At 40.4% G+C, this 27,500-nt stretch overlaps 1 protein-coding gene across 2 annotated transcripts in view; it reads right to left on the reverse strand.

Annotated features, from left to right (window-relative positions):
• The window catches only part of fmoda (fibromodulin a), a 281,121-nt gene that overhangs the window by 7,799 nt on the left and 245,822 nt on the right, over positions 1 to 27,500 (reverse strand). For both annotated transcript variants that reach the window (XM_061922593.1, XM_061922592.1), the window contains 5 exons: positions 22,717 to 22,905; positions 15,951 to 16,329; positions 11,294 to 11,416; positions 4,491 to 4,631; positions 4,156 to 4,423 (listed from right to left, as the gene is read on the reverse strand). In XM_061922593.1, coding sequence (XP_061778577.1) covers positions 4,156 to 4,423; positions 4,491 to 4,631; positions 11,294 to 11,416; positions 15,951 to 16,295 — 877 coding nt within the window. In that variant the 5' untranslated portion in view covers positions 16,296 to 16,329; positions 22,717 to 22,905. The remainder of the gene's footprint in view (positions 1 to 4,155; positions 4,424 to 4,490; positions 4,632 to 11,293; positions 11,417 to 15,950; positions 16,330 to 22,716; positions 22,906 to 27,500) is intronic.

Genomic DNA, 27,500 nt, shown 5'->3' on the forward strand with positions numbered 1-27,500 from the left:
TGGTCGCCAATAATAAAGCCTTGCCTGTACCGAAAGTAGCAGACGATGTGCGCGTGAAATCACGGGTTGTGGAGCTCCTCACATCCCTTCATTGTTTACAATCATGGCCACCAGCAGCGAGATTGATTCGGACTGAGAAAGCGACGATTTCCCCATTAATTTGAGCGAGGATGAAAGATTTGTGGACGAGGAAAGTGAGAGTGAAGGACTAGAAAAAACAAACAAAAAACAGAGCGATTCAGATGTTATTAGACAAATTTACTAGGATATTTCTGGAAAATCCCTTATCTGCTTATTGGGTTACTAGTGTTTTAGTGAGATTATATGGTCGTACCTGTTGTGATAGCAAAATTACTTATATTATAGTAGGTCCATTCTATGTGTCATACTTGATCATTTTGCGATATTGCCATATTTTTGCAGAAAGGATTTAGTAGAGAACATCGACGATAAAGTTCGCAACTTTTGGTCGCTAATAAAAAAGCCTTGCCTGTACCGGAAGTAGCAGACGATGTGCGCGTGACGTCACTGGTTGTAGGGCTCCTCACATCCTCACATTGTTTATAATCATGGCCACCAGCAGCGAGAGCGATTCGGACCGAGAAAGCGACGATTTCCCCATTAATTTGAGCGAGGATGAAAGATTTGTGGATGAGGAAAGTGAGAGTGAAGGACTAGAAAAAAAACAAAAACTAAATGGCTGAGCGATTCAGATGTTATTAGACAAATTTACTAGGATAATTCTGGAAAATCCCTTATCTGCTTATTGTGTTACTAGTGTTTTAGTGAGATTATATGGTCGTACCTGTTTCGATAGCGAAATTACTTATATTATAGTAGGTCCATTCTCTGTGTCATACTTGATCATTTTGCGATATTGCCATATTTTTGCTGAAAGGATTTAGTAGAGAACATCGACGGTAAAGTTCGCAACTTTTGGTCGCTAATAAAAAAGCCTTGCCTGTACCGGAAGTAGCAGACGATGTGCGCGTGATGTCACGGGTTGTGGAGCTCCTCACATCCTCACATTGTTTATAATCATGGCCACCAGCAGCGAGAGCGATTCCGACAGAGAAAGCGACGATTTCCCCATTAATTTGAGCGAGGATGAAAGATTTGTGGATGAGGAAAGTGAGAGTGAAGGACTAGAAAAAAAAAAAACTAAATGGCTGAGCGATTCAGATGTTATTAGACAAATTTACTAGGATAATTCTGGAAAATCCCTTATCTGCTTATTGTGTTACTAGTGTTTTAGTGAGATTATATGGTCGTACCTGTTGTGATAGCAAAATTACTTATATTATAGTAGGTCCATTCTATGTGTCATACTTGATCATTTCCCGATATTGCCATATTTTTGCTGAAAGGATTTAGTAGAGAACATCGACGATAAAGTTCGCAACTTTTGGTCGCTAATAAAAAAGCCTTGCCTGTACCGGAAGTAGCAGACGATGTGCGAGTGAAGTCACTGGTTGTAGGGCTCCTCACATCCTCACATTGTTTATAATCATGGCCACCAGCAGCGAGAGCGATTCGGACCGAGAAAGCGACGATTTACCCATTAATTTGAGCGAGGATGAAAGATTTGTGGTTGAGGAAAGTGAGAGTGAAGGACTAGAAAAAAAAAAAACTAAATGGCTGAGCGATTCAGATGTTATTAGACAAATTTACTAGGATATTTCTGGAAAATCCCTTATCTGCTTATTGTGTTACTAGTGTTTTAGTGAGATTATATGGTCGTACCTGTTGTGATAGCAAAATTACTTATATTATAGTAGGTCCATTCTATGTGTCATACTTGATCATTTTGCGATATTGCCATATTTTTGCAGAAAGGATTTAGTAGAGAACATTGACGATAAAGTTCGCAACTTTTGGTCGCTAATAAAAAAGCCTTGCCTGTACCGGAAGTAGCAGACGATGTGCGCGTGACGTCACTGGTTGTAGGGCTCCTCACATCCTCACATTGTTTATAATCATGGCCACCAGCAGCGAGAGCGATTCGGACCGAGAAAGCGACGATTTCCCCATTAATTTGAGCGAGGATGAAAGATTTGTGGATGAGGAAAGTGAGAGTGAAGGACTAGAAAAAACCCCCAAAAAACAGAGCAATTCAGATGTTATTAGACAAATTTACTAGGATAATTCTGGAAAATCCCTTATCTGCTTATTGTGTTACTAGTGTTTTAGTGAGATTATATGGTCGTACCTGTTGTGATAGCGAAATTACTTATACTTGTTTAAAAAGAGGATGTTCTTTGAACTGGGTACCAAAAGTTGTTTATTAGGTTTAGGAATGTGAAACTCTGCAAGAGGCCTCTAATCTGATCGGGCTCTTTCTCCTGTGTCTTTGTTGTGACATGTGGACTATAGTTGACGTGGGCATGTTTTCCCTCTTCCTTACCCAAAACAGAGCTAAATTGTTCCCCTTTCCTGAGTGACCCCCTTCCTCTGGGCAAACGACACCCTCTTCCCTTCACAGGACTTTGAGTATTCATTCCACTAGTGTACTGTATGTAAATGAGCATGGAGGGTGGGACTTCTGAGAATGTATAATGGTCATGTCAAATTCTAAAGGGGTTAGAACAAGCTGGAACGGACGGATGTGTCGTTCTGGTTTGGTCTCGCTTTGCAAAGCTCGTTATAATTAGTTTTTTACTTTAAGAAATCATTTTAAAGCTATTTGTCACTAAAGGATCGTCTTTAAGAAATTTCCACGACACTGTACAGCCGGAAGGTCGGAGGGGTGTGGCCACGGGTGTGGTGACCGCCAGTGTCTCCCAGGGAAGCCACGTTTTTCGACGAGGAGAAGGCAGCCAATGCTTCCTCCATGTTGGAAAAATCTGACGGCCGGGAGGTGGAGGCGATATAGTCCGCAGCTTCCTCTTTGACAGGTGCAGGAGGAACGACGCAAGCTCTCCGCTCATGTCTACGGTAAGAGCCGACATTATTACCACCATTTTCTCACCGAAACCTGCCGGTTGACACGTGGTAGGGTACCATGTTCGCTTGAACGCTCTGTTCCATAGTAAAGCTTCACCTTCGGGAATGTAAACAAGGAAACACCGGCTGTGTTTGTGCTGCTTATGGCGGCCGCAATACACCATTTCCAACCTACATCTTTCTTCTTTGACGTCTCCATTATTATTGAACAAATTGCAAAACATTCAGCGACACAGATGTTCATAATACTGTGGAATTATGCGATGAAAAGAGACGACGTATAGCTGTGAACGGTGCTAGACCAAAATGTCCTCTACATACCGCGACGTTTTAGCATGATACTTCCGCGCGGAATTTAAAATTGCAATTTAGTAAACTAAACCGGCCGTGTTGTTTTACTGAGATTATATAGTCGTACCTGTACAACCTGAAGGTCGGAGGGGTGTGGCCACGGGTGTGATGACCGCCAGTGTCTCCCAGGGAAGCCACGTTTTTCCACGAGGCGAAGGCAGCCGATGCTTCCTCCACGTTGGAAAAATCTGACGGCCGGGGGGTGGAGGCGAGATAGTCCGCAGCTTCCTCTTTGACAGGTGCAGGAGGAACGACGCGAGCTCTCCGCTCATGTCTACGGTAAGAGCCGACTTATTACCACCATTTTCTCCCCGAAACCCGCCGGTTGACACGTGGTAGGGTACCATGTTCGCTTGAACGCTCTGTTCCATAGTAAAGCTTCACCGTCATCTTTCGGTAACGTAAACAAGGAAATAAGGAAACACCGGCTGTGTTTGTGTTGCAAAAGGCGGCCGCAATACACCGCTTCCTACCTACATCTTTCTTCTTTGACGTCTCCATTATTAATTGAACAAATTGCAATATGTCCCCTACATACAGCGACATTTTAGCATGATACTTCCGTGTGAAATTTAAAATTGTAATTTAGTAAACTAAACTGGCCGTATTGGCATGTGTTGCAATGTTAATATTTCATCATTGATATATAAACTATCAGACTGCGTGGTGGGTAGTAGTGGGTTTCAGTAGGCCTTTAAATATTATGCGCTTTTAGCCCGTGAATGATAGTACTTATAGTTTTGTTTTTGCAGGAACATCATTAGTGGTTTTGCTGGGCCTCTGATAGTTTGTCATCCTGGCTGGTACACGACCTCTAAGGTCACGTCTTCACCTGGGACATTCGCCCCCTCCCCTGCTCACCTTTGATCTGGTTGGCCTGCAGGTAAAGATGCTGCAGGGCGGGGCTGACTGAAGGGATTCTCTCCAGCCTGTTGAAGCTGAGGTCCAGCTCCACCAGCGCCGTCACGTTAAAGGCGCCGGCGGGCACGCCCGTGTCGGTCAGCTGGTTGTGGGCCAAGCGCAGGTACTGCAGCCGTGTCAAACCGCCCAAGAAGCCCTCGGACAGAGAGGCGATGGAGTTGGCGTCCAGGTAGAGCTGGTGGAGCTGTTCGGGGAGAGCCTCTGGGACCTTCGAGGCAAAGCGTTTTGACGACCGCGAATCCATTTTTTTTTTTAATAACTAGGTAAAAACGCACCTTAGTCAACTTGTTGTTGCTGATGTCCAACAGTGTGAGGGACGCCAGAGACTGCAATGACGCACCCATGTCTGTGATAGCGTTGTCATGGAGATGCAGGATGGTGAGGTTGTCCATTCCGGCTAGATCTGAAGGCGTTACCTAGGCAACGTGTGATAAAAGGGCCATCAATGGCAAAAACGTAACAAAAGAAAATACACGCACTAAAATGTGGCCTTTTTTCCCCAACAAAAACATTTAAGTTCCTAAAAACGAAAGGTTCCTTTCGACGTATGCGATAAGTATGTTATGCGAACCCTGTGTCTTTAGAGCTGCACTGGAAAATGAGTTAGTTCATTGGCAAGGGCTGCTCGAATAAACTCTTAAAGGCCTACTGAAACCCACTACTAACAACCACGCAGTTTGATAGTTTATATATCAATGATGAAATATTAACATTGCAACACATGCCAATACGGCCTTTTTAGTTTACTAAATTGCAATTTTACATTTCCCGCCAAGTATCCTGTTGAAAACGTTGCGGTATGATGATGCGTATGACGTCACCGATTGTCGATGGACATTTTGTTCCAGCCCTATCCCAGCTATAAGTCGTCTGCTTTAATCGCATAATTACACAGTATTCTGGACATCTGTGTTGCTGAATCTTTTGCAATTAGTTCAATTAATAATGGAGACGTCAAAGAAGAAAGCTGTAGGTGGGAAGCGGTGTATTGCGGCTGCCTTTAGCCACACAAACACAGCCGGTGATTCCCTGTTTACATTCCCGAAGGTGAAGCTTTACTATGGAACAGAGCGGTTAAGCGAACATGGTTCTCTACCACATGTCAACTGGAAGGTTTCGGTGAGAAAATTGTGGTAATAAGTCGGCTCTTACCGTAGACATGAGCGGAGCTTGCGTCATTCCTTGTGCACCTGTCAAAGAGGCAGCTGCGGACTCTCTTGCCTCCTCCGACCCGCCGCCCCCGAACGTGGGATACTTCCACCGTGGAGGAGGGGGAAAAAAAGCTCAGCCCGGCCCGACCGGCTGCCTTTGCTTCGCCTCGTCGAGAAATGTGGCTTCCCTCAGAGACACTGGCGGTCACCACCCCTCCGACTTTCAGGTACGACTATATAATCTCGCTAAAACACTAGTAGCACAATAAGCAGATAAGGCAGTGGTCCCCAACCTTTTTGTATCCGCGGATCGGTCAACGCTTAATAATGTGTCCCGCGGCCCGGGGGGGTCCTTTTTTTTTTTTTTTTTCTCTTTGTTATGAAAAAGGAACGTTTTTGTCATGAAAAGGGGGGGTTTTTGTGGTTGGTGCACTGATTGTAAGTGTATATTGTGTTTTTTATGTTGATTTAATAAAAAATAAAAAATATTTTTATTTATTTATTTTTTTTTTTAAATAAAAATGAATTAAAAATTCTTCTGCGGCCCGGTACCAATCGGGCCACGGCCCGGTACCAATCGGGCCACAGCCCGGTACCGGGCCGCGGCTTGGTGGTTGGGGACCACTGAGACAAGGGATTTTCCAGAATTATCCTAGTAAATGTGTCTAATAACATCTGAATCGCTCCCACTGCCCTTTTTTTTCCTTTTCCTAGTGCTTCACTCTCACTTTCCTCATCCACAAATCTTTCATCCTTGCTCAAGTTACTGGGGAAATTGTCGCTTTCTCGGTCCGAATCGCTCTCGCTGCAGGTGGCCATGATTGTAAACAATGTTCAGATGTGAGGAGCTCTACAAACCGTGACGTCACGCGCACATCGTCTGCTACTTCCCGTACAGGCAAGGCTTTTATATTAGCGACCAAAAGTTGCAAACTTTATCGTCGATGTTCTCTACTAAGTCATTTCAGCAAAAATATGGCAATATCGCGAAATGATCAAGTATGACACATAGAATGGACCTGCTATCCCCGTTTGAATAAGAAAATCTCATTTCAGTAGGCCTTTAAACGGTGTGCTTGCCGGTTCTTGACAGAAATGTGCAGGGTCCGGACTGCACAGGAACTCCGTCGCTGTGTTGCATTGCGGCGTGGTAATAAGCAGGGGCGTCCAAAGCGCGGCCCACAATTAATCTTTTCACGCATATACTAAAAATGTATACTAAAAAAAAAAACCTTAAAAAAAAGTAGAATAAAAGAGCCAACAGGTAAAATGTAACAAGAGAACGTTGCAAAGTTAACTCTAATAACACAAAGCTGCCATGCAGGCAGTTTGTCTTTTCATAAAAGCCATCATTGTTGAAAAAAAAAATAATGAATCAAAATGGATGTTATGAATTGTTGACCTATTCAAGGCTCAGATTATTTCATATCAAATATTCCACTTTGAAATATGTTTTGGGAGAAAATATTGCATATTTTGTGTGTTGTGACAAAAATGCCGTAATATAACCAAACAAAAACATTGATATGATATGTTTAATTGATGGTTCGATCTGAAGATGCTATGAGTTGAAAGTAGAAAATAAAATAAAATAATGTATGACTTATTTTAAACACTTTAATTCAGAGCTCTTCAACTATGTAATGAAGGGGGCCGCAGTTTCAAGAGCCCAAGTCTCTTTAGACCAGGGGTCACCAACGCGGTGCCCGTGGGCACCAGGTAGCCCGTAAGGACCAGATGAGTCACCCGCTGGCCTGTTCTAAAAATAGCTCAAATAGCAGCACTTACCAGTGAGCTGCCTCTATTTTTTGAATTTTATTCATTTACTAGCAAGCTGGTCTCACTTTGCTCGACATTTTTAATTCTAAGAGAGACAAAACTGAAATAAAATGAGAAAATCCAAGAAAATATTTTAAAGACTTGGTCTTCACTTGTGTCAATAAATAAATTATTTTTTTTTACTTTGCTTCTTATAACTTTCAGAAAGATAAGTTTGGAGAAACAATACAACAATAAAAATGATTTTAGGATTTTTAAACACATACACCTTTTTACCTTTTAACATTCCTTCCTCTTCTTTCCTGACAATTTAAATCAATGTTCAAGTATTTTTTTATTTATTGTAAAGAATAATAAATACATTTTAATTTAATTCTTCATTTCAGCTTCTGTTTTTTTGACAAAGAATATTTGTGAAAGCTTTCTTCAAACTTATGATTAAAATTCAAAAAAAATATTCTGGCAAATCTAGAACATCTTTAGAATCAAATTTAAATCTTATTTCACAGTCTTCGGAATTTATTTTAAAATTTTTGTTCTGGAAAATCTAGAAGAAATAATGATTTGTCTTTGTTGGAAATATAGCTTGGTCCAATTTGTTATATATTCTAATAAAGTGAAGATTGGATTTTAACCTATTTAAAACATGTCATCAAAATTCTAAAATTAATCTTAATCAGGAAAAATTACTAATGATGTTCCATAAATTATTTTTTTTATTTCTTCAAAAAGATTTGAGTTTTCCCATCATTTTTTTCGGTTGAATTTTGAATTTTAAAGAGTCGAAATTGAAGATAAACTACGTTTCAAAATTTAATTTAATTTTTTTTCGTGTTTCTTCCTCTTTTAAATCTTTCAATTAAGTGTTTTTTTCATAATTTATTCTCCACAAAAAAACTTCCGTAAAAGGAAAAAAAATGTACGACGGAATGACGGACAGAAATACCCATTTTTGTATATATATTTATTTATTTATTTATTAAAGGTAAATTAAGCAAATTGGCTATTTTTGGCAATTTGTTTAAGTGTGTATCAAACTGGTAGCCCTTCGCATGAATCAGTACCCAAGAAGTAGCTCTTGGTTTCAAAAAGGTTGGTGACCCCCTGCTTTAGAAAGTGCCTCCCCAGGTTATATCCCTTTAAAACTGTGTTTTCTTATTTACAAAGTAAACACATCAGCTTTCAAACTGCACTGTCAATAAAGTCGTTATTCTGCCCTGGTTACTCGTTTCCAGCGCGTGCCGCTGGACAGATAGTTAACAGCATGACAAAACTAAAGCTAAGTTTTATTTTGAAGTATTTTTCTTCCTCAGTTTTTTTTTTCGTTATAGCTCTTCCTTTTATATCGGTTTGTAAGACTGAAAATATAAACATGAAAAAAGTATATTGTCAATTGTGTATGTTACATAAATAAAACACAAGGTCTAGCCTTAATACACACAGCAAACATTGCACACATGTATCTTAACCAAATTGAACCTAAGGTGTAGCTTTATTGCCCTCTGCTGACCAAATTCAGCGCTACAAGTTTTAATCGAGTTAAATACAGCTAAACATGTAAAAAACAACACGACCACGAATACAAAAAGTCAGCATTTTCAATACATTCATACTTTGTTGTCCAGTTGCTCCTAAAAGTCGGATTTTCGCGATTTATTTAGATTTTTTTTGGGGTTGATAGTGCCATCTTCTTCTTTTCACTCTGCTGCTTCACTGTGACACGTATCGCTGTTGTCCCCCTGCAGGGTGGCGGGAGTACTGCATACATAAGCAACCCTGTTTTGAACGCTTTCATCAAGTGTTGTTCGACGGGCCAAATGAAAAGCTTTGACAGGCCGGACGTGGCCCGCATGCCCGCAGGCCCCCAGTTGAAAATACCCTTTTTGAGCCATGTGAATTTTAGTGGATTTTTTTTTTTTTTTAACTGTTATTGTTCAAATTGCAAGAATACATCAACATCCAATTTATGAATTTGTGCAACTATTTACCGTATTTTTCGGATTATAAGTCACAGTTTTTTTCATAGATTGGCTGGGGTTGGACATATACTCTGGAGCGACTTATGTGTGAAATTATTAACACATTACTGTAAAATATTAAATAATATTATTTATCTAATTCGCGGAAGAGACGAAGAAAATGTCAGCAATCGTCACACACACGTCAACTGATAAGAATTCAGTGGGGGAGGGTCATGGCAGAAGTGCATTGTGGGTCATGGGATGCTAACTGCTATATGCTACTGCTGTAGCTATTAAATTGGATCATTTTAACGTTGGCGGTAACTTATAAAAACTGAGAAGGGCTGAACAAAAATTGCACCGAAAAGGAAATCATGTACTGCAGATTACAAGCTGGACGTAGTAAAATATGCAGCAGAAAACGACAAGAGGAAGCGGCGCCATACTTGCCAACCCTCCCAGATTTTCCGGGATGCTCCTGAAATTCAGCACCTCTCTCGAAAACCTCCCGGGATAAATTTTCTCCCGAAAATCTCCCGAAATTCATGCGGACCTGACTCAGCAATGTTGTGACCCTCTTAAACAGGACAATACTGCCATCTACTGTACATAGAATAGAATAGAATGTACTTTATTGATCCCTGGGGGAAATTCAGCACCACAGTTCGCTCACAATAAACAATGATAATAATAAAAAATACAATATATTACATATATATTAAATATGAATAATATAAATATATTCTACATTTAAGTGCAGTCAAGGAACATACGCATTAGGGAGTCTGTTCTGATGCCCACAGTAAAGAGACGTAACTTCATCACGTCGCCTGGTTATTGACTCCAACCCAATATATTACACCGTCGACGAGCAAAATGAAGAAATACGCTTGCAAGTTCCAAAACGAATGGAAACAATAATTTCAGTTTATCCAGGAGAGTTTGAAGGGGAAGGGGTATGTTGCCGGGAAATTTTGTAGAACAGACTTCTCCATTGAACACGGCGGCCGAACGGATATACTCGGTCATGAACGGTCAGCGGAGCACAAAGCGTCTGCAGCGCAGCATCGTTCACAACCCAGTATTGTGGGCCACCTCGCAAAATGGAGACCCGATGGTGTAACTTATGCTGAGACAAAGATGGCTATGCTAATAGCTGGAAGCAACATCCCGTTCTCATTTAGGGATGTCTACAACAAATCCGTGAATGATATGTTCCCGGATTCGGAGATTGCTCGCCAATACGCAAATGGCAGAACAAAAGTTACTCAAATAGTGAAAGGTAAGTGTTGTTGTTTTTTGTTTTTTTAGTAACCAGCAAGCACAGTACAGTTAGTAGAACATCTGTGTTTTTATTATTGTGTATTTGATAGGTGCGGTCGGAAATTCAAACTATTTATTTTATTTATATATATAATAAAATAAATATATATAGCTAGAATTCACTGAAAGTCAAGTATTTCATACATATATATGTATACATATATATATGTATGAAATACTCGAGTTGGTTAATTATACTCCTCCCCTCTTAACCATGCCCCCCGAACAAACCACGCCTCCACCCCACCCCCCACCTCCCAAAATCGGAGGTCTCAAGGTTGGCAAGTATGAGCGGTGCATACCTTTGGAGTTGGCAGAGTTGTGACATCAAGGAAGAAGATTTCATGGGATTTATCGATCAGGACAGATTGTTTGGTAAACATATAGCATGTTCTATAAATTACAGTTATTTGAATGACATACCAGGCACCTTCTCAGTTGGTTATTTATGCCTCATATAACATACACTTATTCAGTCTGTTGTTCACTATTCTTTATTTATTTTAAATTGCCTTTCAAATGTCTATTCTTGGTGTTGGATTTTATCCAATAAATTTCCCCGAAAATTGAGAGTTATACTCCAGTGTGACGTGTATATGTTTTTTTCCTTCTTTAACTCCGGAGCGACTTATACTCCGAGAAATACGGTAAGGCTTCAATTCCTTCACGTCAAATATTTCACTTTTAGGAAAATGTTGCATATTTTCTTTTTTCTATGAGGAACAGGATTTTCTTAACAAAAAGGGCATAAATCGAAGAAGGTGCAATGACAAACAAAACTAAAAAAAATAATTCCACATCTCTGAGGTGACAAAGCCCCACTTCTGCATGTATCTTATGGACCACGGTCTAAGACTGAGGTACCTGCTGGATGCTGTTGTGATCCATCCTCAGGTCTCGCAGGGAACGAGGAAGGTTCTCAGGGACGCCGGTCAAATTGTTGTGTTGCAAATACAAACGCTCCAGTCCTTCCAACTTCACGAAGGCCTGAGAAGAGTTTGGAGAAGTCCGTCATGCAAGCCACGACATCACTGGTGGACAAATCAAGACCCCGGGGCCACATCTAGCCCACCAGTGGCTCGTTAATGCCTGGAAATAATATGCGTCAATAAAGTACTTTATATTTTCCTACTGAATGTATTCGCTCTTTCCATTTTGACAGAAGATAAACACATGTACGGGTTTTACTACTTACGTATAAAATACTACACGGTCTAGCTCCAGCCTATCTTGCCGATTGTATTGTACCATATGTCCCGGCAAGAAAACTGCGTTCAAAAGACTCCGGCTTATTAGTGATTCCTAAAGCCCAAAAAAAGTCTGCGGGCTATAGAGCGTTTTCCATTCGGGCTCCAGTACTCTGGAATGCCCGCCCGGTAACAGTTCGAGATGCTACCTCAGTAGAAGCATTTAAGTCTCACCTTAAAACTCATTTGTATACTCTAACCTTTAAATAGACTCCCTTTTTAGACCAGTTGATCTGCCGTTTCTTTTCTTTTTCTCCTCTGTCCCACTCTCCCTTGTGGAGGGGGTCCGGTCCAATGGCCATGGATGAAGTACTAGCTGTCCAGAGTCGGGACCCAGGATGGACCGCTAGCCTGTGTATCGGTTAGGGACATCTCTGCGCTGCTGATCCGCCTCCGCTTGGGATGGTTTCCTGTTGGCTCCACTGTGGACAGGACTCTCTCTGCTGTGTTGGATCCACTTCGGAATGGACTCTCGCGGTTGTGTTGGAGCCACTATGGATTGAACTTTCACAGTATCATGTTAGACCCGCTCGACATCCATTGCTTTCGGTCCCCTAGAGCAGTGGTCCCCAACCACCGGGCCGTGGCCTGATTGGTACCGGGCCGCAGAAATGTTTTTTTATAAAAAAATCAACATTTTTATGTTGATTTAATAAAAATCAACATAAAAAACACAATATCCACTTACAAATAGTGCACCAACCACAAAAAAATCCCTTTTTCATGACAAAAACGTCCCTTTTTCATGACAAAGAAGAAAAAAGAAAAAAGAAAAAAAAAGGACACCCCCCCCGGGCCGCAGGACAAATTATTAAGCGTTGACCGGTCCGCGGATACAAAAAGGTTGGGGACCACTGCCCTAGAGGGGGGTGGGGGTGGGGGGTTGCCCACATTTGAGGTCCTCTCCAAGGTTTCTCATAGTCATCATTGTCACTGGCGTCCCACTGGGTGTGAGTTTTCCTTGCCCTTATGTGGGTTCTTCCGAGGATGTCGTAGTCGTACTGGTTTGTACAGCCCTTTGAGATATTTGTGATTTAGGACTATATAAATAAACATTGATTGATTGACTTAATGTACTTTTAAAATGTAATATTATCCAGAATTGCAACAAATATTATATTATCATACTTTCCAAACGATTTTCTTTGTTAAAATTAAAGATACATATCAGCAATTTATCCATCAAAACGTACACTGTCAAAATGAAAATAGATTTTACAGTAAAATTGACAGTGGTTTTACAGCACATTACTGTAAATTGAAAATTGTAAATTGAGAATGAAACTTAAAAAAAAAACTTTTGTTGACTGATCTGCCAGTTTTTTAATGTAAAATCTACAGGTGGTGTTTTTGTGAAGTATTACTTTAAATTGAAAAATTATCAAAATTTTTTTACGGTAAACAAGCAAGCATACATTTTACAGTAAAATTCTAGCGAGTAAGAGTCCAGTTTTTTAACGTAACAAAAGAGTGGTAATTTTTTTCCATTTATCGTAATATGTTGTGAAAAGCGCTTTATATTTTACAGTAAAATTCCTGCGATTGAGTTGCCGTTTTATTTTACCGTAAAATCTATGGTTGTTGTTTTTACGATGTATTACTGTAAGTTGAAAAACGGTACCACATTTTTTTTACAGTTAACCCCACCCAAAAAAGACAACTCAGTTGCCAGAAAATAAATACCAACAAAAAAAAGTGGTAATGTTTGTACATTTAATGTAATATGTTGTAAACAAAAACACTGTAAATTTTACAGTATAATTATATCAACTAAGTCCATTAATTTACATAACAAAACAATGGTACTGGTTTTACATATACTGTAAAATGCTGTAAACAAAAACACTGTACATTTTACACAAATTTCTAGTGACTAAGTTTTCATTAATTAACATAACAAAAAAGTGTTAATGTTTTTACATTTACTGTACAATGTTGTAAAAAAACAAGAATACATTTCACATCAAAATTTTAGGGACTAAGCTTCCATTAATTTATATAACAAAACAGTAGTAATGTTTTTACATTTACTGTAATACGTTGTAAACAAAACAAAAAACACTAAGTCTTACAGTAAAATTCTAGCAACTAAGTGTTTTAACGTAACAAAAGAGTGGTACTGTTTTTACATGTACTGTAATATGTTGTAACATAAAACACTGGAAATTTTACAGTAAATTTCTAATGACTAAGTTTTTTACGTAACAAAAGAGTAATACCGTTTTTACATTTACTGCAATATGTTGTAAACCAAAAAATTTTACAGTAACATTCTAGCAAAACATTTTTTTTACGTAACAAAAAAGTGGTACTGTGTTTTACATGTGCTGTAATATGTTGCAGCAAAAAAAACCACTGGAAATTTTACAGTAAAATTTTACACTAAGTTTTATTTAGGTAACAAAAGAGTGGTAGTGCTTTTACAATTAATGTGATGTGTTGGAACAAAAAACACTGGAAATTTTACAGTAAATTTCTAGCGACTAAGTTTTTTTTACGTAACAAAAGAGTGGTACTGTTTTTACAATTACTGCAATATGTTGTAAAGAACAACGCTGTAAACTTTAAAGAAAAAAATCTAGCGACTAAGTTTTTTAACATAACAAAAGAGTGGTACTGTTTTTACATTTACTGTAATATGTTGTAACAAAAAACACTGGAAATTTTACAGTAAAATTCTAGCGACTAAGTTTTTTTAAGTAAAATTCTAGCGACTAAGTTTTTTTACGAAATAAATGAGTGGTATTATTTTTACATTTACTGTAATATTGTGTAACATAAAACACTGTAAATTTTACAGTAAAATTCTGGCGACTAAGTTTTTTAACGTAACAAAAGAGTGGAACTGTCTTTACATTTACTGTAATATGTTGTAAACAACAACACTGTAAATTTTACAGAAAATATCTAGCGATTAAGTTTTTTTACGTAACAAAAGAGTGATACTGTTTTTACATTTACTGTAATATGTTGTAACAAAACAGACTGAAAATTTTACTGTAAAATTCTAGCGACCAAGTTTTTTTTACCTAACAAAAGAGTCGTACTATTTTTAAATTTACTGTAATACGTTATAACAAAAAACACTGGAAATTTTACAGTCAAATTCTAGCGACTAAGTTTTTTTTAAGTAAAATTCTAGCGACAAAGTTTTTTTTACGTAAAAAAAGTGGTACTATTTTCACATTTACTGTAATATGTTGTAAACAACAACACTGTAAATTTTACAGAAAATATCTAGCGATTAAGTTTTTTAACGTAACAAAAGAGTGGTACTATTTTTACATTTACTGCAATATGTTGTAAACAAAAAACACTGTAAATTTGACGGTAAAATTCTAGTGACCAAGTTTTTTTACGTAACAAAAGAGTGGTACTGTTTTTACACTTAATGTAATATGTTGTAACATAAAACACCGTACATTTTACAGTAAAATTCTAGCGACCAAGTTTTTTAACATAACAAAAAAGTGGAACTCTTTTTACAATTACTATAATAAGTTGTAAACAAAAACACTGTAAAGTTTACAGTAAAATTCTAGCAAATACGTTTTTAACGTAACAAAAGAGTGGCACTGTTTTTACATTTACTGTATCAAAGTTGCAACATAAAACACGGGAAATTTTACAGTAAATTTCTAGTGACTAAGTTATTTTTACGTAAAATTTTAGCGACTAAGATTTTTTTTACGTAAAAAAATGTAACAAAAAACTGAACATTTTACAATAAAAATCCAGCGACAAAGTTCTTTTTAACGTAAACTTCTAGCGACAAATGAGTAGTACTGTTTTCACATTTACTGTTATAGGTTGTAATCAATAACCACTGGAAATTTTACAGTAAAATTCTACCGTCTGAGTTGCCGTTTTTTTATTTTGTTTTTACAGTACGTTTTAAAATATATACAATAATCATAATCAAATGCATAAGCAGATTCATTTACAGTAGAAAAGGGAAACATTTGGCCCCATCCTTGGGTGGATCTTGAGTGAGTGAACTGTGCAGTCTGCTGAAAATAATGGAAAAGAGACACTCTCCATAGAAACTCACGATGTGGTCAAAGTTGGAATGGCCACCAAACAGATTTAAGGCTATTCAACACTCGACTGCCATTTGGTGGCTAAAGTGGCTGAAATTGTCACGTTTCATGTGTCAGGTAAAGCGCAACGAAGGGGGCCGTATGAATCCCCTTCCTACTGTTCCAAGCGGCCATAAGTACGCTCAAAGGAAGCGAGTTTGACACGCGGGCATTAGACCAAGATGGGCTGTTTACCTTCCGGCTGATGGCGCTGGCCGTGAGAAGGTTGTGGTGCAACATCAGCCACCTCAGCTCGGTGGCGTTGACCAGAGCCGAGTCGGACACAGCCGCGATGGCGTTATGCTGGAGGTAGAGGTACTTGATCCGGGAGGGCACGGTGGGCATGGCCGTCAGGCCCCGGTCGTCGCAGTACATGGCGATGGGGAAGGTGGGAGGACAGTCGCACTCGGGGGGACACTCGCCGCCTGTGGTGTCCGCCTGCAGGGCGTGCCGCCCGCTGTAGAACCAGGCCAACGGATCTTGTCCATGGGAGAGAGACAGCGGAAGCAGGGCGGAGAGGAGGAAGATCACCTGACGCATGGCGGCACACGGACACAATCCACCTCCAGCTGACCTGAGAGACGGAGAAGTCTGTCACTCACAAAGTTTTAGTACAAACCCCGTTTCCATATGAGTTGGGAATTTGTGTTTGATGTAAATATAAACGGAATACAATGATTTGCAAATCCTTTTCAACCCATATTCAGTTGAATGCACTACAAAGACAAGATATTTGATGTTCAAACTCAAACTATGTATATTTTTTGCAAGTAATAATTAACTTAGAATTTCATGGCTGCAGCACGTGCCAAAGTAGTTGGGAAAGGGCATGTTCACCACTGTGTTACATCACTTTTTCTTTTAACAACATTCAATAAACGTTTGGGAACTGAGGAAACTAATTGTTGAAGCTTAGAAAGTGGAATTCTTTCCCATTCTTGTTTTATGGAGAGCAGGGGTCACCAACGCGGTGCCCGCGGGTACCAGGTAGCCCGTAAGGACCAGATGAGTAGCCCGCTGGCCTGTTCTGAATTAGCTCAAATAGCAGCACTTACCAGTGAGCTGCTTCTATTTTTTAAATTTTATTTATTTACTAGCAAGCTGGTCTCGCTTTGCTCGACATTTTTAATTCCAAGAGACACAACTCAAACAGAATTTTAAAATCCAAGAAAATATTTTAAAGACTTGGTCGTCACTTGTTTAAATAAATTCATTTATTTTTTTTACTTTGCTTCTTAGAACTTTCAGAAAGACAATTTTAGAGAAAAAATACAACCTTAAAAATGATTTTAGGATTTTTAAACACATATAGCTTTTTACCTTTTAAATTCCTTCCTCTTCTTTCTTGACAATTTAAATCAATGTTCAAGTAAAAAAATGCTTTTTATTGTAAAGAATAATAAATACATTTTGATTTAATTCTTCATTTTAGCATCTGTTTTTTCGACAATGAGCCCTGTGATGAGGTGGCGACTTGTCCAGGGTGTACCCCGCCTTCCGCCCGATTGTAGCTGAGATAGGCACCAGCGCCCCCCGCGACCCCGAAAGGGATTAAGCGGTAGAAAACGGATGGATGGATGGAATATTTGTGAAATATTTCTTCAAACTTATTATGATTAAAATTCAAAAAAAATATTCTGGCAAATCTAGAAAATCTTTAGAATCAAATTTAAATCTTATTTCAAAGTCTTTTGAATTTCTTTTAAAATTTGTTCTGGAAAGTCTAGAAGAAATAATGATTTGTCTTTGTTAGAAATATAGCTTGGTCCAATTTGTTATATATTCTAACAAAGTGCAGATTGGATTTTAACCTATTTAAAATATGTCGTCAAAATTCTAAAATTAATCTTAATCAGGAAAATTTACTAACGATGTTCCATAAATTATTTTTTTTATCTTTCTCAAAAAGATTCGAATTGGCTAGTTTTTCTATTCATTTTTTTCGGTTGAATTTGGAATTTTAAAGAGTAAAAATTGAAGATGAACTATGTTTCAAATTCTTATTTTCATCTTTTTCGTGTTTTCTCTTATTTTAAACCGTTCAATTAAGTGTTTTTTTCATCATTTATTCTCTACAAAAAACCTTCCGTAAAAGGAAAAAAAAATGTATGACGGATGACAGACAGAAATACCCATTTTTATATACAGTATATAGATTTATTTATTAAAGGTAAATTGAGCAAACTGGCTATTTCTGGCAATTTATTTAAGTGTGGATCAAACTGGTAGCCCTTCGCATTAATCAGTACCCAAGAAGTAGCTCTTGGTTTCAAAAAGGTTGGTGACCCCTGATGTAGAGCTTCAGTCGTTCAACAGTCCGGAGTCTCCGCTGTCGTATTTTACGCTTCATAATGCGCCACACATTTTCCATGGGAAACAGGTCTGGACTGCAGGCGGGCCAGGAAAGTACCCACACTCTTTTCCTACAAAGCCACGCTGTTGTAACACTTGTCTTGCTGAAATAAGCAGGGGCGTCCATGATAACGTTGCTTGGATGACAACATATGTTGCTCCAAAACCTGTATGGACCATTCAGTATTAATGGTGCCTTCACAGATGTGTAAGTTACCCATGCCTTGGGCACTAATACACCCCCATACCATTACAGATGCTGGCTTTTGAACTTTGCGCCTATAACAATCCGAATGGTTGTTCCGGAGGACACCACGTCCTCTGTTTCCAATTATGATTTGAAATGTGGACTCGTCAGACCACAGAACACCTTTCCACTTTGCATCAGTCCATCTTAGTTGAGCTCGGGCCCAGCCAAGCCGGCGGCGTTTCAGGATGTTGTTGATAAATGGGTTTGGCTTTGCATGATAGAGTTTTAACCTGCACTTACAGATGTAGCGACCAACTGTAGTTACTGACAGTGGTTTTATGAAGTGTTCCTGAACCCATGTGGTGATATCTTTTACACACTGATGTCGGTTTTTGATGCAGTACCACCTGAGGGATCAAAAGTCCGTAATATCATCGCTTACATGCAGTGATTTCTCCAGATTCTCTGAACTTTTTGATGATTTTACGGACCGTAGATGGTAAAATCCCTAAATTCCTTGCAATAGCTCGTTGAGAAATGTTCTAAAACTGTTCAACAATTTGCTTACAAAGTGGTGAGCCTCACCCCATCCTTGTTTGTGAATTACTGAGCATTTCATGGAAGCTGCTTTTACACCCAATCATGGAACCCACCTGTTCCCAATTATCCTGCACGCCTGTGGGATGTTCCAAATAAGTGTTTGATGAGCATTCCTCAACTTTATCAGTATTTATTGCCACCTTTCCCAACTTCTTTGGCACATGTTGCTGGCATCAAATTCTAAAGTTAATAATTATTTGCCCAAAAAAACAATGTTTATCAGTTTGAACATCAAATATGTTGTCTTTGTAGCATATTCAACTGAATATGGGTTGAAAATTAATGCAAATTATTGCATTCCGTTTATATTTACATCTAACACAATTTCCCAACTCATATGGAAACGGGGTTTGTACTAGAGAGGTGCAACATGGAGGTATCTAAGCTAAAATATGCTTGCACAAAACTAAATAAACATTCAAGGGTTCATATTCTGTTTGTGTTTTTTAGGTCACTTGTGTTTTTCTGTTGGTTTTGACTCCTTCGGTTACTGTGTGTGCACTTCTCAGTTGGTTTCCATGGTTATGTATTTTTTTCACCTGCCGCTTGTTCCGGTCGCACACCTGTTTATGTAATCAGTCGTTATTTAAACCTGCCTTCTCCCGTCAGTCTGTCTGGCTTCGTAATCTGCTACACACTACACATGACGACTTCTGTTCCCGGTTCTGTACCTGCTAGCTTCCACGCCAGGCCTTTTGTCTTCTAGCTCCCATGCTAGCTCTTTTGTTTTACATTCTGTGCTTTGAGCAAGTTTTTCTTTGTCAGAGTCTGATTTATTTCTAAATAAATAATTTGTTCTTACCTTTACGCTGTGTCCGAGGTTCGTCTGCATCCCTGGGAGAACGAATCCGCATCACTGTGCGACCCGGTCGTTACAGTAAAAAACTGTGGTGGAATCTGTGGTGGGCTCTTCTATTTTTGGGGCTGAAGTTGCTGAGGTAGTTAAAAAGCTCCTCGGGGTAGATGAGATCCGCCCGGAGTTCCTTAAGGCTCTGGATGCTGTCGGCTGTCTTGGTTGACAAGACTCTGCAGCATCGCGTGGACATCGGGGGCGGTACCTCTGGATTGGCAGACCGGGGTGGTGGTTCCTCTCTTTAAGAAGGGGGACCGGAGGGTGTGTTCCAACTATCGTGGGATCACACTCCTCAGCCTTCCCGGTAAGGTTTATTCAGGTGTACTGGAGAGGAGGCTCCGCCGGATAGTCTAACCTCGGATTCAGGGGGAACAGTGTGGTTTTCGTCCTGGTTGTGGAACTGTGGACCAGCTCTATACTCTGGGCAGGGTTCTTGAGGGTGCATGGGAGTTTGCCCAACCAGTCTACATGTGCTTTGTGGACTTGGAGAAGGCATTGAACCGTGTCCCTCGGGAAGTCCTGTGGGGAGTGCTCAGAGAGTATGGAGTACCGGACTGTCTTATTGTGGCGGTCCGCTCCCTGTATGATCAGTCCCAGAGCTTGGTTCCCATTGCTTGCAGTAAGTCAAACACGTTTCCAGTGAGGGTTGGACTCCGCCAAGGCTGTCCTTTGTCACCGATTCTGTTCATAACTTTTATGGACAGAATTTCTAGGCGCAGTCAAGGCGTTGAGGGGTTCCGGTTTGGTGACCGCGGGATTAGGTCTCTGCTTTTTGCAGATGATGTGGTCCTGTTGGCTTCATCTGGCCGGGATCTTCAGCTCTCACTGGATAGGTTCGCAGCTGAGTGTGAAGTGACCTGATTGAGAATCAGCACCTCCAAGTCCGAGTCCATGGTTCTCTCTCGGAAAAGGGTGGAGTGCCATCTCCGGGTTGGAGAGGAGCCCCCGCCCCAAGTGGAGGAGTTCAAGTACCTAGGAGTCTTGTTCACGAGTGGGGGAAGAGTGAATCATGAGATAGACAGGCAGATCGGTGCGGCGTCTTCAGTAATGCGGACGTTGTACCGATCCGTTGTGGTGAAGAAGGAGCTGAGCCGGAAGGCAAAGCTCTCAATTTACCGTTCGATCTAAGTTCCCACCCTCACCTATGGTCAAGAGCTTTGGGTCATGACCGAAAAGATAAGGCCACGGGTACAAGCGGCCGAAATGAGTTTTCTCCGCCGGGTGGCGGGGCTCTCCCTTAGAGATAGGGTGAGAAGCTCAAAGTAAAGCCGCTGCTCCTCCACATCGAGAGCAGCCAGATGAGGTGGCTCGGGCATCTGGTCAGGATGCCACCCGAACGCCTCCCTAGGGAGGTGTTTAGGGCACGTCCAACCGGTAGGAGGCCACGAGGAAGACCCAGGACACTTTGGGAAGACTATATAGAAGCATTTAAGTCTCACCTTAAAACTCATCTGTATACTCTAGCCTTTAAATACACCTCCTTTTTAGACCAGTTGATCTGCCGCTTCTTTTCTTTTTTCTCCTCTGTCCCCCCCTCCCTTGTGGAGGGGGTCCGGTCCGATGACCATGGATGAAGTACTGGCTGTCCAGAGTCGAGACCCAGGATGGACCGCTCGCCTGTGTATCGGTTGGGGACATCTCTACGCTGCTGATCCGCCTCCGCTTGGGATGGTTTCCTGTGGACGGGATTCTCGCTGCTGTCTTGGATCCGCTTTGAACTGAACCCTTGCGGCTGTGTTGGAGCCACTATGGATTGAACTTTCACAGTATCATGTTAGACCCGCTCGACATCCATTGTTTTCGGTCCCCTAGAGGGGGGGGTTGCCCACATCTGAGGTCCTCTCCAAGGTTTCTCATAGTCAGCATTGGTCACTGGCGTCCCACTGGATGTGAATTCTCCCTGCCCACTGGGTGTGAGTTTTCCTTGCCCTTTTGTGGGTTCTTCCGAGGATGTCGTAGTCGTAATGGTTCGTACAGTCCTTTGAGACATTTGTGATTTAGGGCTGTATAAATAAACATTGATTGATTGATTGATATGTCTCCCGGCTGGCCTGGGAATGCCTCGGGATCTCCCGGGAAGAGCTAGACGAAGTGGCTGGGGAGAGGGAAGTCTTGGCTTCCCTGCTTAGGCTGCTGCCCCCGCGACCCGACCTCGGATAAGCGGAAGAAGATGGATGAATGGATATATATATATATATATATATATATTAAAAGTGTTTATTACAATTAATACCTTCTAGTTCCAGTATTAAAAGTACATATTTAATCAAATGATTACCCGCTAGTTCCATTAAAAGTGAGTGTTTATTAAAATATTACCTGCTCGTTCCAGCTCGGAACATGAAATACATTTACTACAACCACTACTAAACGCCACTTTCTCGTACCAAAACAAAGATTGTGGATGACCGACAAGAGGCTCACTCTGTTCATGTAACACCACTGGCCAATAAAAGGTGCCGGGCTGAGTGAACCCTCTTGTATCTGCTTTGAAACTCAGAAAGGAAGGAAAAAAATGAAAGGATGATGGCAAATTTTGCATTAATGGTTGGATTGATTGACTTATTAATTGACTTATTAATTGACTTGTTGACTGTCAGCCCAGGCCTACAATTGTATTACCTTTTAATGCCTCTGGATGTCCATTTTAATGCTTTTTAATGCCATTTAGGCCCTTAAATTTTGCAAAATCAATTGAAAGACCTTTAATGCTTTTTGACGGCCCGTTGGAAGTGCCGGCAGGGAGTCACATTCTTGGAGGGTTTAGTCCACCGGGAGGAAGTAAGAGGGGGAAAAAAAAAAAGAAATGAAAACCACGTCAAGAAAAGGCGGCTTTGTCCACGGGCCTCAGGAATGGTCCAAATTGTGCAAAGAACAGGCAATGAGGTCCCATCATCAAGTGTTGATGGCGGCCCTCATCAGATAAAGACACACTGACAGACACCATCTTTCACCAAATAATTTACCTGATTTTAGCGAGAGTTCCCTGCTTGCGCCCCTTCTGCCTGCGACTTGTGTTGCTTGGACCAACACTTCACAAACATGCACTCCAAGGTCTCCGCCCCTTTGGTGGTTGCCCCTGCCCACTTTTCCTTCACGCTGCTATGATAGGTTGTGATCGGCACATGTGGGCGAGCGGACCGCTTCCTCTCCTCCTGCCAAGGTGAGATAAAAGCAGGTGACTTCATGCCAGTTAGCACTTTTGCTTTTTTTCGAGGAAACCATTCCCCGTAAAACTAAAAAAGTAGTGGGAGATGTTTTGCAGTGGAAAGTGTGAGCCAGGCGGGTGTGGAACGCACTTATGTAGACGCATCGTGCCAGGATTGTTTACGGCTTTCTTTGTGCTTTCACACCACTCGTTTTTATAGGTAGAAAATCTGTGAGTTCATGCGAAACTCTTACACATTTATCAGTAAAAAAAACTAAATAAATACAATTTGAAAAAAGTAATACATATACATGCATAGTTCTCCTGCTTAAAATGATGAAAGAGGTCTGTAATTTTCATCAAGGGTACTAGAGATGCGTGGATATGCAATTATATCATCCGCAACCGCATCACTAAAGTCGTCATCCACCCGCCATCCACCCAATCCAACATTTTATCAGAACCGCAACCGCCCGCCACCCGCCCGTTGTTATATAGTTGTTGTTGTTTTTTCCCTTGGCCTCGGTCTGCACCCCCACTCCAGGGCCCAGGCTAAGACCGATTTTTTAAATTTTATTTTAATCTTCTATTCTTTTCTCCCCCCCCCCTACTTGTTTACCTGTATGTCATCTTTTTTGTAAGAGACCCATCAGCGATCCTGTTCTGTTTGACCCGTGTCACAAAGTAAAGAAGACAATAATATATGATATGTATATAGATACAATTTATGATTTCATAATTATACATATAGGTTATATTAAAATGTATATATTACCACTTTATATGGAATTTAAATAGATTGTGTATATATAATATATATATATATGTATATATATAAGTGTACAAATGTATTTGTTTGATTTAAATGTTAAACTGTGTATATGAGACGTGTGCTACATATATGTTGCTTATATATTGTTTAAAAAAAAAGTAATATAAGTGAAGCATGTTTTAGATTTTATATATTTTGAACCTTGTTCTTGTTGTGATGGGGTAGGTTTATATAAGCGTTGCTTCACAACCTACACCCTTTCGGCTCAATCATTGCTCAAATGAGTGTTTTTTTTTTCTTTTTTTGTTGTTGTTCTTTGTTTTATGTGAAGATTGCCGAAATAAAATACATTGATTGATAAAGAAGGCAATGGGAGTCGCTAACGTTCTCGCGAATATCATTCGGATAACGGGAAAAAGGGCGTGCTGTGAAGCCATTGCCTTTGACACCTTCAACAACATGTGCGAACCGTTTGCCAGTCCGGCAAAAATGCTGTATGCAGCTAACGCAAACACGTACAAGATTGAAGGGCATACTGGGTGACACAGAGTACACTAATGGTTGTGATATAAGCAATTTTAACACTCTTACTAATATGCGCCACGCTGTGAAGCCGCAACAAACAAGAATGACAGACACATTTCGGGAGAACATCCTCACAGTAACACAACATAAACGCAACACAACAAATACCCAGAATCCTTTGCATCCATGACTCATCCTGAATATATTTTACACCCCCGCACCCCCAACCCCGCCCACCTTACCGACGCACCGGGGGGAGGGGAGTTTGTGGCTAGTGGGGTGTATAATATAGTCAGGGGTGTCATGGATGCAAAGGATTCTGGGTATTTGTTGTGTTGCGTTTATGTTGTGTTACTGTGAGGATGTTCTCCCGAAATGTGTTTGTCATTCTTGTTTGGTGTGGATTCACATCGTGGCGCATATTAATAAGAGTGTTAAAATTGTTTATATCACAACCATTAGTGTACTCTGTGTCACCCAGTATGCCTTGCAGTTGTGTGCGTGTGTCAGTGTAAGCCACACACAACATAATGCTGTACTTGCAAGTAAATTGTACATGTTGTAGAAGGCGTCAAAGGCAAAGGCTTCATAGCACGCCCCAATACTTCAATCAATCAATCAATCAATGTTTATTTATATAGCCCCAAATCACAAATGTCTCAAAGGACTGCACAAATCATTACGACTACAACATCCTCGGAAGAACCCACAAAAGGGCAAGGAAAACTCACACCCAGTGGGCAGGGAGAATTCACATCCAGTGGGACGCCAGTGACAATGCTGACTATGAGAAACCTTGGAGAGGACCTCAGATGTGGGCAACCCCCCCCCCCCCCCTCTAGGGGACCGAAAGCAATGGATGTCGAGCGGGTCTAACATGATACTGTGAAAGTTCAATCCATAGTGGCTCCAACACAGCCGCGAGAGTTCAGTTCAAGCGGATCCAAGACAGCAGCGAGAGTCCCGTCCACAGGAAACCATTTCAAGCGGAGGCGGATCAGCAGCGTAGAAATGTCCCCAACCGATACAGGCGAGCGGTCCATCCTGGGTCTCGACGAGCGGTCCATCCTGGGTCTCGACTCTGGACAGCCAGTACTTCATCCATGGTCATCGGACCGGACCCCCTCCACAAGGGAGGGGGGGACATAGGAGAAAGAAAAGAAGCGGCAGATCAAATGGTCTAAAAAGGAGGTCTATTTAAAGGCTAGAGTATACAGATGAGTTTTAAGGTGAGACTTAAAACTTAATAATTGGGTGACTGCCAGCAGACATACTTGAGAATGTTTACGTCAACTAATGTCTTCTTCGCTTTGTGACACGGGTCCAAAATGGCTCTTTGAATGGTAAAAGTTACCGATCTCTGAACGACGTATATCATATATTTCCAAATGGTTCAACCGCCACCCGCCCGAATCTATTTAAAATCTATTTTTTCGTCATGTCACCTGCCCGAACCGCGGTTTATCCGCGGACTCCGTGGATGAGACCGCAAACCGCGCATCTCTAAGGGGTACACTTCAACTGTGAGAGACAGAATGTGAATAAAAAAATCCAGGAATTCCCATTGTAGAAATTTTTAAGAATTTATTTGTAAATTATGGTGGGAAATAAGTATTTGGTCAACCATTCAAAGCTCTCACTGATGGAAGGAGGTTTTGGCTCAAAATCTCACGATACATGGCCCCATTCATTCTTTCCTTAACACGGAGCAATCGTCCTGTCCCCTTAGAAGAAAAACAGCCCCAAAGCATGATGTTTCCACCCCCATGCTCCACAGTAGTTATGGTGTTCTTGGGATGCAACTCAGTATTCTTCTTCCTCCAAACACGATGAATTGAGTTCATACCAAAATGGATACATGGATGATACAGCAGAGGATTGGGAGAATGTCATGTGGTCAGATGAAACCAAAATAGAACTTTTTGGTATAAACTCAACTCGTCGTGTTTGGAGGAAGAAGAATACTGAGTTGCATCCCAAGAACACCGTACCTACTGTGATGCATATATATATATATATATATATATATATATATATATATATATATATATATATATATATATATATATATATATATGTATATATATACTACGCTGACCATATTCTGAATCACAAAAAGAAGACATATGTGCGCGAACTTGCTTTATAAATAATATATTTATTTAAACAAAGCATTTTTTTCTCCTCTGTTGACAGCAGTGTTGGCGCTAGGAATTTTCCAAATCGGGTCCCACAATACATTTTTGGGGTCAACAAATGATAAACGTATGCATTATCCCGTTATATCTCACATTCTATATTGTGTTTTGGAAAAAAAGTTGTCATAAACATTACTTAATTCATCAAAAAGATAAAAAATAAAACAAATTTGTATACATATGTAAATGTATTCAGTTATAAACATTTATTCACTTTCTTCTTTCCTTCATGGATCTGAACTTTACCACTGCTGGTAGTTTTTTTTCTATGTTTTTATCTGATAAGTTGTAGGTCAGTGGTTCTTAACCTGGGGTCGATCGAACCCTTGGGGTTGGGTGACTCGGCCTCAGGGGTTCGGCGGAGGTCAAAACACACCCGACTAATCGTGTAAATACAAACTTCTCCCCATCGGCGTATTACGGATACGGCAACAGCTGACTGATTTGCAGGTGAGTAATTTGTTGGGAGTCTATGTACTATGTTGGTTTTGTTGTCTGAATAAGGTGATGTTCATGCACGGTTCATTTTGTGCGTCAGTAAAAAAACTAACAAAATGCTAGCACTTTAGTATGGGGAACATATTCACCATAAATTAGTTGCTTATTAACATGCAAATTAGTAACATATTGGCTCTTAAAGGCCTACTGAAACCCACTACTACTGACCACGCAGTCTGATAGTTTATATATCAATGATGAAATATTAACATTGCAACACATGCCAATACGGCCTTTTTAGTTTACTAAATTGCAATTTTAAGTTTCCCGCAGAGTTTCTTGTTTCTTTGCGGCTAAAAGTCGTCTCTTTTCATCACGCGATTAAATAGTATTTCGGACATCTGTGTTGCTGAATCTTTTGCAATTTCTTCAATTCATAATGGAGAAGTCAAAGTAGAAAGATGGAGGTGGGAAGCTTCAGCCTTTAGCCACACAAACACAGGGTGATTCCTTGTTTAAAATTCCCGAATCAGAGCGGTCAAGCGAACATGGATCCCGACCACTTGTCAACTGGCAGGTTTCAGTGAGAAAATTGTGTAAAAAAGTCGCCTCTTATCATAGATCTGTGGAGTTTGCGCCGTCCTTGTATCTGCCGTCGACTTCCCTCAG

The sequence above is a fragment of the Nerophis ophidion genome, linkage group LG16 (genome assembly GCF_033978795.1).
Source record: "Nerophis ophidion isolate RoL-2023_Sa linkage group LG16, RoL_Noph_v1.0, whole genome shotgun sequence".
Lineage (NCBI taxonomy): Eukaryota > Metazoa > Chordata > Actinopteri > Syngnathiformes > Syngnathidae > Nerophis > Nerophis ophidion.